The 16,568-nt window shown below is 38.1% G+C and overlaps 1 protein-coding gene across 4 annotated transcripts in view; it reads right to left on the bottom strand.

The window, feature by feature from the left end:
- USP22 (ubiquitin specific peptidase 22) overlaps window positions 1-16,568 on the bottom strand; it is a 111,949-nt gene that overhangs the window by 6,994 nt on the left and 88,387 nt on the right. For all 4 annotated transcript variants that reach the window (XM_087731689.1, XM_087731688.1, XM_087731690.1 and 1 more), the window contains 4 exons: window positions 13,673-13,820; window positions 6,714-6,819; window positions 4,859-5,017; window positions 2,533-2,659 (listed from right to left, as the gene is read on the bottom strand). In XM_087731689.1, the coding sequence (XP_087587815.1) occupies window positions 2,533-2,659; window positions 4,859-5,017; window positions 6,714-6,819; window positions 13,673-13,820 (540 nt within the window). The remainder of the gene's footprint in view (window positions 1-2,532; window positions 2,660-4,858; window positions 5,018-6,713; window positions 6,820-13,672; window positions 13,821-16,568) is intronic.

Genomic DNA, 16,568 nt, shown 5'->3' with positions numbered 1-16,568 from the left:
TATATTAAACAGAGAGAGCACACACAGCCTTCACCCAAACCAGTGTTCATTTGTACTACGTACTATTCAAATACGTGGCTGCTGCCTACACTCACACACAAAACTGGTGACAATGAGAGCTTGCCATCAGATTCACACACTTAATCCACCCATCCAATCATCTCAAGCGACAGGAGTCAAGCCTACACAGGAATACCAATTCAAATTAAGGCAAAAATGGAATATGATAATAAAAAAGCCTTGTCCCTCCGCCAAAAGGAGCCTGCAATACCCACCATCCTCTCCTCATCTTCTCAATTGAACATTAAATGGAAACAGGAACAAATACCAGAAAGAGATGAATGAGTTTCTATTTAAAGGCAGCTTCTCTCCCCATTTCTCAGAAATTCTGCTCTATTTACACTTCAAGTTAATTATTTTCCAATTGTGGTGCCATAACAATTCCCTAGCAACAGATCCATACATGAAAAGCTGAGAGTTCTGTAATTCTTATCTTTCATGTTTCTTTTTTGCTTTAACACATGAAATGAAATTTGCATTTTGCATGGACAGGACAACACAATCACTTAGGAAAAGTAATTTATTTTCAAAAAATCTTCCATCATTCTGGATAACACAAATACTGAATTGAGTGTAGGAAAGGTGTTGAGCACGTTCACACTGCCTTGCCCAAAGAGCAGAATCACCTAGGTATATCTTGCCAACTACTCTGCAATAACAAAATAAAATAAAAACAAGAGCCCCACACCCCCAAAACTCCTCCCAAAAGCCAAGCAGCCAGCCAAGCACTCCTGAAACCTCAAGTCAGTCATGCAAGAATGCTCTTCAGGAAGACCACAACCAGCCAAAGAAGAACAAATTAACTGTGCTACTATCTGTTCCAGTCAGGCTAGTATCTTTGGCATATAACATTGCGCATCATCTTGGTTAATACTCAAGATGCAACTGAAGAACTGCTGGTATATGGGGGTGAACATCTGAAGGCATGATTGTCCCAAACAGTCTGAAAAGGCCTGTAAATTACAGAAGAGGGAACTCTTTCCACCTGTAACACCTTTTTCCAGCAGAAAGCAGAATCAGTCTTTTCTCACAAATACAGACCTTCCTATGGCATTCTGTTTTCATGTCAAGACCTCTGCATTTCATTAATAAGGTTCTGTACAAGCCAGATTTTGAAAATAAATTTTAAATCGCTCCTACACTGTATACGGAGTTGCTATGTAATTTAACAATTCCAAACTACAATCATTTCTTGAATACAGTCTGTGACTTGCTCAGTGAGACCATAACACTATAGTTACACAGATTATTAGGTTTTCCAGTACGAACGTACTGACCTAGCTTAGAGGGCTACTGGAAAATAAACCAGAAAAACTGCCTGCATGCTACAGCAAAGTTCAGCACGCACTTTGCCATGACAGCTACAAGATAAAGGTCTCATTTCAACACTATTAAAGTTACCCAGGTGTTTTACCACAGTTCAAAGCCTAGAAACCATGTAAGAATTGAACAACTGAACAAAGTCTCTGGAGCAAAAGGCTGGAACGTGTGTTCTTTCAATTCACCGTTCCCCAATCGGAAAGAAAAGTGATATATGCCTTCATTTGTACACAGCATATAGGCTGCCGTTTTGAAATCTGTTCCCAGCCACCATGGTGGTAGGTAAAATGCTGCTTTTCTTTATGGAGCTTATGTGAAATTAATATCATCATCAGATAAGCAGTTTCTTGAAACACTGGTCATAGTCAGAGCTGAGGCCAGCGATTACCAGTTGCTGCCTAGCAGTGAGAGGACTTTGTCATTCTGTCCCAGGAGGCACTCAAGACCTTAGAGGTCTGCATCTGAAAAGCTCAAGCAGATCAAAGATGCAATTAAATTACTATGGTGGCTGCTTCTACAAAGGCCTGTGGCATCACTTTTCAAGGACCCTTTGCCTCTTGACACAGAATGACCTTCATCTGTGATAGCTGCCTACTTTGCACCACAGTCAGTCTTATATATTTAAGACATAAATTGTACAGGACTAAATTATCTGAGGGCAGCAGCTATGACATTATCTCCCATCATTGCATCTGACAATCTGGACTGGAAATGTTGAAAACTGCATCACAGTTGGGAAGATACAAGAAGCCTTCTCCATTGCAACCAATACCTTTTTCGTGCTTTTCCTTCAACACAGAGTTCCTCTGTGGCATTCTTCCAGTAGAAGTGTAGGGTAAAAATTTTACCATGCAGGATGACTAAGTGTTATTGAAGATCGGTTTCTACGCTGGTTCAGGTATTGTACTAGCCTTCGATTTTGTTTCTAGATTCTGATTAGTTAGGTTCCCACAGATATACTGCAAAGCTACATTATAGATAATGTAATACGATCTTAATAGAAAATCTAGCTGGGCATGCAAGCTGTTCTTTATATTAATTTATATCATAAAAGATTAGTCAGTGAAAGCCAGAAGATGTGTCCAGGAGTTCAGCCCATCCTCTCAGAGAGGAATACATGTCCTCTGCTCTGTCTGCCCCCTGTGAACTTACTTTGAGATGAAAACAGGCCACAATGGGTAACTTCTTCATAGTGAGTTGTTTGGTAGATTCCTGGTAGCTATGGCAACCACTACATTTGATTTTGGCACTGCTTCCTAGATGTTCTGGCCTTGTAAACCTGAAAAAAATATTAAAAAGCAAAGGGATGCACAAAACAATCAGACGATTTTCCACACATGCTGAAAACACTTCTTTTACTTTTACTTCTGGGTCACTGGCACCACAAGAGACAGAGTTCACGGCCTTTAAGTGTCATTTTGAAAAAACTCAACACCTGTAAGAACGTAAAGTGCCATGGTTCAGATATCCAAATCTGACATTTATTATTGCTCTACTTGGCAACATTACACTGAAAGGCATCAGTGTCTGAGAAAGGAGCTAAATGTTAGTTCATCTCTTACAACAGGACAGCTCATTTTCATACAGAAAGCAAAGATCTTTTGTTTTCAAAACCAAAAACATTGATATGGAAGTTCCAAAGGAAGATGACACTACTTCTGTGCTCAGCTGCATGCTAGTCTGCAGGACACTCTTCTAGCTTGTAGCCCTCCAGGGCTAGGATCAAAGCTCTGAGATGGAAAGGGCTGTAAACACAAAGTTCTTTTCAAAATACAGATATCTTCTAAGAAAACCCAAGTGTTGACAACTAGAAAAATCTCTTTCAAAATTTTCAGACAGAACTGCTCAAGGGAGCTATAGGAAGAGACCATTACAGAATAGGGAACTGCTCAGAGAAAATATACTACCTCTGTGTTCTCACAACACACTAAAGCAAAATACCTCTCACTTTTTCAGAAACTGTCAGCTCAGAAAAAGCTAGGAGGATGGACTGCTAAGTCTTTTCCTCGAAGTTTAGACTTCCACGGGGCAAATAAATCATCTCCCCAGAGGCTGCTTTACAACTAGGATTTTTGAGATGAAATATTTTGAAATGTAATTGAACATTTTACATTAATGCACACACTAAGCATGTCAGTGCAACATGTTATCAGCTTGTCACTAACCCTACCTTGCCTCATTCTATTTATGGTCAATGCAGCCTCCAGCATTAAATGATCATCACAGCCTCCTGGTCTCCCCTCTTGTCTGATTAACAAGATTCCCTTTACCTAGCCTATGTACCACCATTCTCTGGTTTTGGTTTTGTTTTTTGATATTTTTTTTTCCTTCTCTCAAGTCTGTAAAAAGGCTTATAAATTTGTTGGTATTGTTGTTAGAAGTGCCTACATCTTTCTCGTTTTTTGTCATACTCCTGCTCAATCCTTCCTTCTTCAAGCCAACTTCAAGTTGCATGGCTACACTGGTTGACATGAAGTTACGCAACTTCCTTGTTTCAATCTAATATTCAACCTGCTTGCTAATTTGTGGGTAAAAACCTACCTCTCTATCCATTAGAGTTCAATTTCTTTCCAAAATCCATACTCTTTGACAGTATCTTTAACCTGGATGTTTTTCCTTCCCTGTCACCATCTCTCTCTGATTCTACTAATCCCCATGTTAAAGAAAATCTCCAAAATCCAACTGGTTTTGCCTCCTGATGCATTCCTGCATCAGCAATTTCTCATTTATACTAATTCCCTTGTTTTCTTAAAATTATTGATCTTAGAAGTATCAAGAAGGTTAGAAATCATGTCAGAAGCTATGAATTTTTATTTCAGGAGGATTAGCATTGCCCCAGGCTACAGGTAACCTCTTCCTCAGTGAAATACCTTCAACAAATATCTGCATTTGCCACAACAGAATGACTTTCAGATCTGCTAAAAGATCCAAGTTAACTGTATATGAAGCCATGACATTCTCTCCAGTTACCTGTTTCCAAGATGCCCAAGTTTCCTGCTCAGAATTATCTTTTATTTTTGAAAGCTCCACTTCTTTAATTCTTAATGTCATCCCCGCAACTAAGCTGGCAGTAGCTGACCCTCAGTTCTGCTTAGAGCAAAATCAGATTCATACTTGGTGTTATAATTTAGACAAGTATTAAACACATTGTGAACTCTCTTTATGTGCTTGCTTAGCTGACACAACCAAGAACATGGAGACAGACACTAGTGGTTTCAATCATTTAAAACCACATTGCCTGGCAGCAGTCAACGTAAAATTTATTTTCTTTTTGCATCGTATGGCAACTAGTTTTCATTGCTTATTGTTAGGCCTACTGTTGTTCTGAGCTTTCTTACTTTCTCTTAGGCAAAACCCTAAAATACGTATAAAAATGCTGTTTGGGGATAATGCCATGACAAAGCATCACTTACTCCCATTGTTCGGTGCCACCTAGAGAACAGAATGAAGCCAAAATTGTATTTGTCTCATTTCATACCTTCGCAAGCAGTCTGTGAGAGTGGTGGTGCCTGATACATGGCTTTCCCCATTTACGACACTGCCATCACTCCCCGGACTCAGTGGCCAGAACGGGGTGGAGGAGCCTGGCAAATCCAAACTGATGTCCCAAAATGGGTCTATCGTTGTGGAAACGCCACTATGAAAAAGAAAGCAGTTTGATACATATTTAAAGGAAGTAAAATTAACAGTCTCTCTCACTTTAGGGTGCACACCAGACACTTACTTTTAAGAACTATGGGATCTACATCACCCCTAGAGGGCACTCAAAGATGACAGAAAATACAGTTGCTCCAGAGTGTTTTACCATGACTGATTGTTTTTCTGAATATTTAAAAGCCATATGTTTTAGAAGAACGTATGTGATGTACTAAATGCAAAATATATGCATTTAATACATTCTCCAACTCACTGGAGTCCTGTGACTCAAAGTGAACAAGCAGGGTTACTCCGAGATAGAGGTAGTGGTCATACTGACCAGTATAAACCAGCTAATATCTGTGATGACAGCTAGTGCAATCCAACTAGTTCAGGAGCATGGCTCTCTGGTCAAGACATGGAAAATGGTGCTTAAGGCTACTTTGATAAAGAGAGCGCCAAATGCTTTCGCTAAACAGTAGCGCACTGAATTAAGCTTTGCAGTTCATGTTAGCGTCTCCTACAGCATTTGGAATTTGAGAGGCCAAAGAATAACTGCATCAAGAAGTAGCGTATGTTCTCAACCAGATTTCTCTACAAGACAGCTGAAGACAAGCCAACAGCTAGACTATGGAAAAAGCTTCTCAAAATTTTAACTTGTATTGACTCAAATCTTTTCGTCTAGTGTTTACATTTTTAAGAGCACTCCAGAACTTCAGGGGTCTAAGCTCCTCGTTTGGATGCACTTTCTGTTTGTACTCATTATGCTGATTTTTTGAGTTCTCTCTTCCTCTAAAACTAGTGTCTTTCACTCTGCGATCTCACTAAGCCTACAACAGTCTGCCTTTTCTCCAGCTTCGTTTGTGCAAAAGTTGTCAATTTTCAAGAGAAAACTTTTGTTAAAGTTTCATCAATGCTAATATTGTGTCATAACACATCAAGCTTTTTATTATCATATAAGGATTCTGTGGCTCTACAAGGCAAAGAACAAAATTTCGTACGTTTTCCTTACAGTAAATCTTCTGCAAATCTCTCCAGGAAACTGAGAATAAAAGCAGATTCAAACAAGCACAGCACAACAGTCTATCTGCAGGACAGCGTGCGTAATTATAAAGAATGCAAGACAGAACAAAAAACAAGAACTCTGACTTCTGCACTATGGCAACACCAAACATCTTGAAAGAGAAGTCAACTTGCTCCAGTACCCAGAGTAGAACAACAAATACGTTTTTCCTTACTCTTGTAAAACATTCACTTGTTGGTACCCAAGATTACATTAGTATCAGCCTCTTTGAAACCTCTCCTGATGATACATGAGGCTCCTAACTGAAGGAAAATATGATTGCATATCAGAATTTTCTTCAAATGTAGTGGCAATTACATACTTTCAAAACCAAAGAGATCTTGGAAGTCTTTTCCTCATGAACTTGGAAAAGAACAACCTTTTACAGACTAGTAAAAAGTTTATGTCCATAAGCCTGTGGTGCTTCCCAGGTAGCTTTTTCGGTATGTCTTAATATATGACAATTAACTAGTAACTGATTGCATTTAGCTGATGCTGTATTTAAACAGTTCTTGTCTTGCTGGTATTTTGGTGGTATTGTATTGGTATTCAAGAAAGAAAAGATTCAGTACACTGTTGCACTGGAGGGTGTACAGCTTCAAATCAGAGCGCAAAATCAGAAAAAATTACTTACTGGCAGACTTGACAGGTAACATCAGACTGCAGTCCACCTGTGAAGATTTGGTCTATGATGCAGTTACAGTGGTTGGGGTTGTTGGCCTTCTTCCCATTATCATCACCTGGAGGAATGCAAACACAAACTCAGAAGTCAAAAATCCTCCTAGGGAACAGTGGTTTATCTTGGACTGTGTCTCCAGTAACTCTTTATAACACAAATTTATAAACATACTGCAAGTTCACACAGACAATATGGAACCTTGGAAATGTCGTGCATTAAAGAAAAACAAGGAAACAAGAAGAGAACTCCTAGCAAAATATAGAATATAATCAGAGGGTGACTAACTGCTGTTAACTCCTGTAGAGGTGAAGCTTTAAAGCTGTATCAGCTGTCAGCCAACCCCTTTTTCAGGGTACAGCCCTATCTCCCTTTACAGAGACTTGCTTTGCACTATCTGGTGTAAAGATCAGTTCCTAAGATGAAGGAGTTGCCAAGGCGGTTCATGAAAAAGATCATTTAAACTTCACTTAGAGGGCCACTGTGCAACATTTGTATCTGAACAAATGGCCAGCTCTTTACCACAGAAGCACTAATTTCTGCTTAGGCAGAGTATTCAATAGCACATTACTTTCCTAAATGAACACAGAGGAGAAACCTCAGCAGATGCTACTTTTTAATTCTATCCCAGTCAACTTCTGAGAGTAGAGTGAGGGGAGGAGGTTTGTTAAGACCCATTAACCTCCAGCCTGCTGTCTGCATCCTGTCCTTTCAACATAAACATGTACCTTCCATTCAAGTTTTCACCAGTGAGAAAATGAAAGATGCCCTTATCTGAAGAGGGAAGATAAGTGCTGTGTCTTCCTCCAGCTTCTTCAGAGACATGGCAATCCTCTAAGTTCCCAAGGGGCACAATGCGTTCACATACCTATCTTTTAGGCATTATAAACTGTCATTGCACGTCTGAGGCGCACAGCAATTCATTTTTGATTTGAGTGCTGAGATTAGGCCAATTCAGCTTTCTTAGACTTATCAGAGCATTAAGTAACCAAAAATTTCTTGGCACAGTTCTTAGCTTTAAAGCATGCTCCTTCCATTCCCCATAGGTGAACTACAAGTGATACACTTTTTCTTCGATTTCCAATACTGTACTGCTTATTTCCTTGGGTAGGATAGATGCAATTGGTTTTGCTTTGTAAACAGAGATGAACATACAAACTATTTCACAGCACCAGCTAATTATTTTGTAAAGTACATCTTAAGATGTCTTCCCATCTCCTACAACAGAAACTGCTAAGACAGAATCAAGTTTTGCCAGATCTTCTAGTGTCTTTAACTTACTAGGAAGTATTTCAGTTTCAGAAAGTAAATACTACAGATGTTGACTCCTCAAATGAGAGCTATTACTCAAAAATAATTAATTTCTAGTCAAGCATGTGAAAAAACCACCCAAGGAAACAAAAAGCGTAAGGCAAAACCCCACCACTTTTCTTTTGCCTAAGGTGCTCTAGCTGGCGTCTTCTTGCAGCAGAAAGGAATGAGATTTTTTTTTCCCCCCAACGAAGCTTTTGAAGTTTGTCAGTTTACATAATATTTTCCAACAAAGGTTCCACCCGATATTAAGTGTGGAAAAGCAGACATAGGTGATACCTACTAAGCTGCAATGGGCCACTTCAGTTAATTAGATCCTAAATGCCTCAGAAAAGCTCTCACTCGGCTGCCTACTTTAGAAACTTTTGTTTGAATTGTCAAGAAAAGCATATTGTTTCCTTAAAATGGCTCTTGAACAAAGTGCTCTAAAATTAGATTTCAAATGTACAAGGTTCAAGTTGGGGGTTATCAGACCCAGTCTCAGGCATTTCTTGACGGGAATTTCAGCTAAACCTGACTGAACTTAAGATCTTTTTAAGGTCTCAATTATGCTAAGCTAATTAATAGCACATACAGTATAGAGACTGTACACGACATTCTTCACCTTTAGAAAAAGATCACTTATAAGCTTTAAAGACTACATGTGGATTTTCAAAGAAGAATTTAATGGGTTTTATCCTTGTTTTTAAAACACCACTTTTTCTTTTTGAAGAAACAACATGCAAGTGCCACATCCTGGTAATCTCACCATTTGAAACATTATCTCCCTCTGTTTTGTTTTGAGGGGGCAGAAGCAGAGAAACAGCGTCTAGAGATTTTCACTGGACCACAGGTAACATCCCTGTTGGACACCTTTAATAGACAGCCATTTCCGCCTACGGGAGAGAACAAATACTCCCTTTTCAATTATACAAGTCAATTAGGATCAGTGATGAGAGGGTCTCGAAAGAATATCCTGCGAGCTTGTTCCCAGCAAAACAGAAGGGCATTACCCACTCAACGTTATTTCCCATGGCATTTGGTTGGAGAGGAGGGAAAAAAAAAAAAAGTAAGATTACCACCTACTCACACTTGTCAATATGTAACAGATGCTGAGAGGAGGTATATTATGCAGCTGAGAACTAGAAGCTGCTAGATTGTTGTGCTCAAGTTAAGGTTCCCTTCAACATTTCTGTCTTACAAAGCATGTTTTAGTTTCATATATTTTGTTTTTAAAGCTGGTCATAATTCCTACTAGGGACATCAGCAGCATCTTGTAAGAGATTGGTCAACACAAGACTAAAATGAAAACTTCAAAATACCTCAATGTATACACTAATGTAATTACGAGAATGGCAGAAAATTGAGTTTAAAAGTTTGGATTCAAATTAAATGCAACTCTTAAAAAAAAAAAAAAAAAACACAACAAAAACAAAAAACACCCAGAAGTTACTACTGCATCTGTGCAATAACTAAGCATATTAACTTGGTGTTCAAATATATATGCATTTAACATACTATTAAAGGCAAATCATATATAACAACTGCAAGAACCGCTATAGATTACTTTTTAACATTGCTTTTGTTTTTTAAATAAAGATAAAGACGTTTTGCCTCAAACTTCCATTGTGCATTTTAAATGAGAAAAATGAATTTTAAAATTGCGAAATTTTAAAAGGGACATTTATCACATTAATGTTAACTTTTCTGCTTTACTTTGGCCCCCAGTGTTCTGAACATGTGCTTGTTGTTCTTTATGACAAAGCAGTATACACATAAATTTATATGGATCATAGCAGATAACATTTCACAAACATATGCTTTATCAGCTCCTAAGAATACCATGTAAAATTCACAGAGCAGGGTAGTGTTTTACTCCCTAATCTCAGCACAGCATTCTTTTTCTGTCATGATACCTAGCATCAGGCTTCAAATTTGCTTTGTAGCAGTCCTTGTTAAAGATGAATGCAAAATGCTTCATGAAAACCAGCTAAATGAGAAATAATCAGATTTAAAGTACTACTCTTTTTTTGTTATACAACTGAATAACATTGGCTGAATAAAGTTTGGGATAAAAACATAGGATTACTTCAATTTTTTTTATCTTGCTTTTTGAACCTTTGTGTACAAATGCCCATCTCTGCCACTCTCTGCTGCTTGATTATTGTTGCTCTTGCAATAAATTAAAATACCCCCACAGCTAGTGATTTCAGTGGGCTGAATATTAACTTTCGAATTGCAGTCTTGCTCCATACAAGAAAATAACAACTCTGGTCTAAGTTTCTCCAAGTTTGAATATGTCTGAGACAAAGTTAGTAATTTACAAAGTGTTTGGATGATTGGAACCTCACTGTCATGGGAGTTTACAGAATTAGAACCCTGAATTTCTTCCACAACACTGATAATTAAGATGTATCCATCGTGTTGACTAAAAGCTAACCTAATGCTTTACACACTAGGCAGAAACACCCATTATGTACATTCCTCTAACAAATGAAGAGCCCTGGAACTCCTAAAGGATCCCACATGAAGAGTGGCGTATATTTTGTACTTGTTCTTCGTAGAAGAGTAAGAAAACATGGAAGAAGCACCAGATCAATGTCTGGTCATTTTCAGCATCTTCTATAATCCAAACATATTCAGAGACCAAAAATCAAAGTTGTCATGCATTTTGAAGATCAAAGTCAATACATGTTAAAGTCCAGGTGAACAGTTAAGACTTCAGTACAAAGAAGGTGGCCATTACCTACACAGCAAGGCTGTTCATAGATGTACTCTGGTGAAGAAGCTAACATCTAATGTAGAGTAAGCTCTGAATCTCATTTGGAAACTTTTATGGTAAGAAGGACCGCAAATGCCAACGTACAATGACACTACAGAACTCTTGAGCACTATCAAACCAGCAAGAGAGACCAGAATAGCACAAAATGCAGGTACAACTAAGTGTCATTTATAGTACCAATGTTGGAAAAAAATTCAGATTCAAGAAATCTCTTGCTTTTTTAGTTGGAGCATGCTTTGTAGGATGCAGTAGTACAAAATTTATCTTTAAACGTACATCAAAATAATGTATTTTTCCTAATTTAGGCAATGACAGATATCAAACACTCACAGCCTTCTCTGACTTGCATTAGGACACTTCCTAGAAACAGAGTAAATGGAATGGAAGAGGGATAAACGACTAATGTCAGCCAAACAAATATCACTGGACATTTATACAGTTCTTAGCATAAGGAACACTTTGGTGCCTGAAGCCTTGGTGACCATGAATAACGTCCAAAAGCTAGGGCTTTTAGACAAAATTTTCTCCATGCTTTATTTTACTTCACTGTGTGTTAATTGTAGAACTTGATTACTATTGACTGGAAGCTTTAAAAGATTTTTGATTCAATAAAATAAATATTTAATATTGGCAGGGAAGGCATTATTTGCTTATTGTTGCTTTAGGACATTCTCACTATTAGTAATAATATTTTTACAGATGTATAGTTCACGGGGGGGTGGGGGTGTGTGTGTCTGTGTGCATATATAAGTATGTAAGTGGGAAAACTTTCTCATTACATAGCAAATAGTTCATTCTGAAAGTGGTTTATCATGACCATACTTGAAATTCTGGTTTAGATGAACTGGTTTGGTTCCCACACAACTGCTCAACCACTTCTTTGAAATTACCTTGATGTGGTATAGATTATTTACCGTAGTTTAATAAAAGTCCATTTCTTCAGAAACAGAAATTTTAAAACCTGGGTGCACAGACGTCAAGGATCTAGTGCTAATGCCTTCCCACTAGTAGTGCTGTAACAGCTTAATTGTGTCCATGCAAGTAGCTCAAACTTAAGGATATCCATTAAATAACTGAATTTCAGTCCTTGTATTGAATGCAAATGGTACCTTTGCCATAACCCAAAAAAGCTCAGTACTAAAGGTGCATAAGCTCCTAATTCAATTCAAGTTGGCTGAAACCATTATGAAACTTGATACCAATTTAGAAGTCAATGTTTTCAACGCATCTGTGATAATCCAACCAGTGGTAAAAAAAAAATCCACACACATGCACACGCTCTTTCCAAAGAATGTCTAACATAATTTTTTCAAAGTTTTAGGACAGTTTCATTTTCATTCAGGCCAGAGAGGCCAAATAGAACCAAGAATAAAGACACTGTTGAGAAAGCTTGATTTTGTTGGTAATCGCAGAAGATGTATCAGATAGATTGTTCATTTAAAGCCAAACCACACTTACAAAAAAAAAAAAAAGTCTTTTCAGATTCTTTTTCTTTATCAGTTTGAAAAGAGTGCAGAGACTTTTATTGTTGCAAGTTTTTTCTTTACAATTCTGAGAAGAAAATACTCCTCCTTCATGAATTAATTGGGAAGAAGAAATACGAACATCATTTTATATCAAAGATGATGAAAAAGCTTCAAGGTTTGTTAGATCAGTGGTTTAGAAACTTTACAGGAACCACAAAGTATTTCTGTCTGCAGCTGAGTTTATTCAGTGTTAAGAAGTGAGAGGTCAGTATCTGGATAGACTCTATTCCTTACAGTGCTTCAACACTAGTTTCGTTAGGCTTATTGAATTTCAGTTAGTGACTGTCAAATGACAGATATTAATAATTACAAAAGAACTGTTCTATGTACTCCTGTCCTTAAAAGTGCTCTTTTTGGAGAAGACTCTTTTGGAGGACACCTATTACAAATCTGAACAAGCATATCTGCTACCTTGTAGGACTGTCTCAAAGACAAAAGCAAGACTTCAAAATGTTTCAAAGAAGCAGTAGCAGCCTTCCCTTTGATAGTCCTCTGATAAGCCAAAAAACTAACCTCTAAGTGCCTTTTCTAAGACCACTAGAGGGAAGTTGAGTGCTTTAGAGCTTATTTTTAGTGACTAAGGATTTTTGTTTGTTTTGCTAGTATCAACCCTACTATTTTTCCCTTATAAGAAGAGTAAAAATTTCAGTGCTTAAGTGAATCAAGCTAGATCAAACATTGGCAGATTGGGAAATTTTCAGTTCAGTTTTAGTTCAGTTAATTAACATGAAATACATAATTTCATATGATACTACCAAATCAATTCAAGACTTAGATACTTCATTTCTAAGTGTATGTCACTGAATATTTTTACTGTATTATACATGTATTTTTATATACAGACTAATAAAAGATACCAAAAATACTAATTTTCTTTCTTATTCACATTTCTTTATGCAATTTGGCATCATAAATACTGTAGAATAATATTTAAGCAGAACAGCCATAGCCTCCCCTATGTTATTTTCAATCAGTCCCATGACACACTGAGTAAGAGTTCTAACTACCTCAAGTATAAATAGAATTAAAATGGCAATTTAAAAGAAAAGACAGTGACTCACAACCAATAAGAGAACATCACGATGGTGATTCAGATCAATGTACAGGCTTGTCTGCTTCTAACTCTAGCTAATTTTTGACAGCACGAATAGTTTATTTATTTATTCATAAATCTTTTCCTTTAAGTCTACCAAACATTTTAAAAGGAATTTGCTAAGACTGCTGTACTGGAAGACACTACACTTGATTTAAGAAGAGATTTTTCTACCTCCTTTTGATCCAATATTCCTTGTTGATTGAAGACTCAGTACAAGCCTTACCTTTGCAGTGTCTGTGTAGCACATCTAATGCAGCAATGAGGAACTCGTGTGCATCTTGTTGCTCGTACCCTGCTAAATGCCGTGCATGAGTCCATACCAGGTGCAATAACCTATATGGAATGTGAGGAGATCGGTGCCCAGAGTAAAACTGCTCAAAGCAAAGAAAAGGACATAACTGTTAACAAGTTACACAGCCTCAGTGCATTTAATTATTAAAAACTTAAATGAGTGCAATTAGTCAAATAAATTTAAACCATTTAATTCTGATGGCCTTAATAATAAAATACAGAGACAGCTTTTTATCACAGGCTACTGAAGAAGTGATCTCAGAACTGAGCACCTCAATTTTCTCCCTTGAAATTCCTTCATTTTGTATGGATTAGCCTAAAATAAAAAAAAGATGGGGGGGGGGGAGGGGAATGAACAACACCACTCAAAAATTCCTTACTGATACCACTGGCTTTTAATAAAATAGCTTGGGGGGGGGGGGGGGGGGGGAATCCTATATTTGCAAGAGATTAGCAATTTCGTTCACAAATTACATGCCCCCAACATCAGGAAAACCACTGAAGATGAGAATATCAGATGCCAACTGCCATCCAGCCCCTGAACCAAGCCACAGTAACTTTCTGCATCCAATGGCTGTGCACAATCCTATGTTATGGAAAAATTTACAAGCAGGATAACAGCCTCGTGCCAGTATTGGCCTTTCACTGTAGAGCTATAGCAGTGCAAGGCTTTAGAAACAACTTTATTCAGCACAGTTTTTTGCAGAGCTGAAAATATCACTTCATTCACCTATCACCAAAGTCAGCTGCCCGTTACCACTCCTGCAGGGTGTCACTGCTGGAGTTCTGGTCCTGGACCAGCTCCTGCATCTGCTTCTTAATCTGCTTCAGTCAAAATCTGATGAGCTGGCTACTGTAGCGACTGAAATTGCCCCAGGTGATTTTGCCAGAAGCGTATTAGGGAGCACACAGACAAATTATTCAGTCAGCAAAACCGTTATGTGAAACACCACTGCTGAGTGGTGACACACAGCTGGGGAGGTAAATCAGCACAGAAGAGGAGGACAGATAACTGCCTACAGAAATTCACGCGCTTTTTTTTTTTTTTTTTTTTTTTTAATAAAAAACAGCCAGGTCCCACTTAAAAAACAAAAAACCCACACCAAACAAAAAACCACCAACACTCTCTCCCCACTAAGGGTCTGTGTTTCCCGGGGTTGGGGTTCAGCTCCTTCCTTTACCCTCTCCGTTTCCATCCATGTGCTACTGCTGCAACTCTTCTACTTTCATCTTCCTGGGTCCTCACGTCTGCTGCCAATTCCGGCATCCAGAGCTTGAGACTAAAGCTACCAGTCCCTTCTTGAGCAAGCTAGCTTCTGTATCTGTTCACAAGCCCTGCACCCTGATACCAGTTCCAAAAGCAAAGCAGAGATGCTTCTGGTGTCCCTGCAGGTAGCCAGAAAAGGCCATTCACTTGGGCTTCAGGTTGTATTTAACAGGGTAACATTTCGTTTTCAATAAGTGAAAATTTATAAGTCGTTTTGCCTTCCCTAACCTATGGAAAAGATATTTGCCAGTAAAGGGTGCCTGCAACACCACGATTGTATTTTGCCAAGATCCTATCAAATCGATGGCGGTTTATTTTCAGTTACTTTTCCCAAACAGAAGACAGTAAGCAGCAAATACACAGAACAAAAATACGATTTAAAGCCCCAGCAGTATATAATTTCTTACTCTCATTGGAAAAGCAGGCTTCCTTCCCCAGCCCTAAGTTTCTCCCTGCCCAGTCTCCGAGCATTCTATATCAGTGTGAGCACAGGAACTGTGCTACAAACCTGCCTAGATAAAACCTACTGTATTTTAAGGGACAGGTAGTGAAAAGCTAGTACAATCTTCTCATCTAGTCCTCACATCTGCAGGGTTTTCTAAAGGGTTTTAGTGTATTCCCTTGCAAAGAAGTTTCTTTATTGCAACCTCCGCTTTTTCCAAACAAGAAGATATACCTCTGCAGCCAAACAATACAAAATGCTTCTATAAATAAAAAGATCAATAGTTAACTCTGATGCCAACAAGAATGACACCAAGGGACTGGAGCAGTAGTATGGTAATTGAAATCTGCTGACGCAGCTGCTGCTCAACATAATTCAGGGAACTGCAGCAATAAAACTTCTCTGTTCTGTCACTCCTTACAATTAGTCCCAGAGCTCTCCAGTCATTTTAACCAACAGCACTCTCCATAATTACTCCACTGCAGACACTAGACCTGCCAGCAGATTTTACATTCTCCAGTGCTTCATTAGGATTAGAAGAATCTAACAAGAAGCTTTATCAAATTATTAGCTATTATCACACAGAAACTAGAAGCACACCTAGTAAGAATGCTGTTGAATATACGTGGGGGTGGGGGAAAGCTTCACTATTCCAATAAATTAAAAATGAAACAAAAGAATCTGAGCATACTCAATAACAGTATTTTAACTGGAACGTATAAAACATCCATCCCATCTCTGTCATTTCCTTGTTGCTGGGAGGACCAGCCTAGCAGAGCTGTTCAAATCCACAAAAAGGAAAAAAGTCTGTGTAAAGTCTTATTCCATCACTATTATACAAACCTTTTCATTAAAGTGTGCAAATATAAATAATCATGTATTTGCAAGTCATCTTTAAAACACTTGAATGGCACAATTCTTCCAAACATAATTTAAAATAACTTCTGTTTAAATTTGTTTTCAATTCAGCAGTATCAGTTTTTAATACTGGAGAGAACTAGTTCAAGCAATTTGAAAATGCTTGGTAATACACTGTTTAATTGCTGTTCGGGGGTGGGGAGGAAACCAAACCAGGATTCAAAGCCTCCATTCTTACACACAACCTCAGTAACATTAACT

Source organism: Nipponia nippon, unplaced genomic scaffold (genome assembly GCF_047370975.1).
Source record: "Nipponia nippon isolate SJK-2023a ecotype South Korea unplaced genomic scaffold, ASM4737097v1 scaffold_5, whole genome shotgun sequence".
Taxonomy (NCBI): Eukaryota; Metazoa; Chordata; class Aves; order Pelecaniformes; family Threskiornithidae; genus Nipponia; species Nipponia nippon.
The sequence above is the reverse complement of the archived record's forward strand: the minus strand, read 5'-3'. Positions and strand labels throughout refer to the sequence as shown.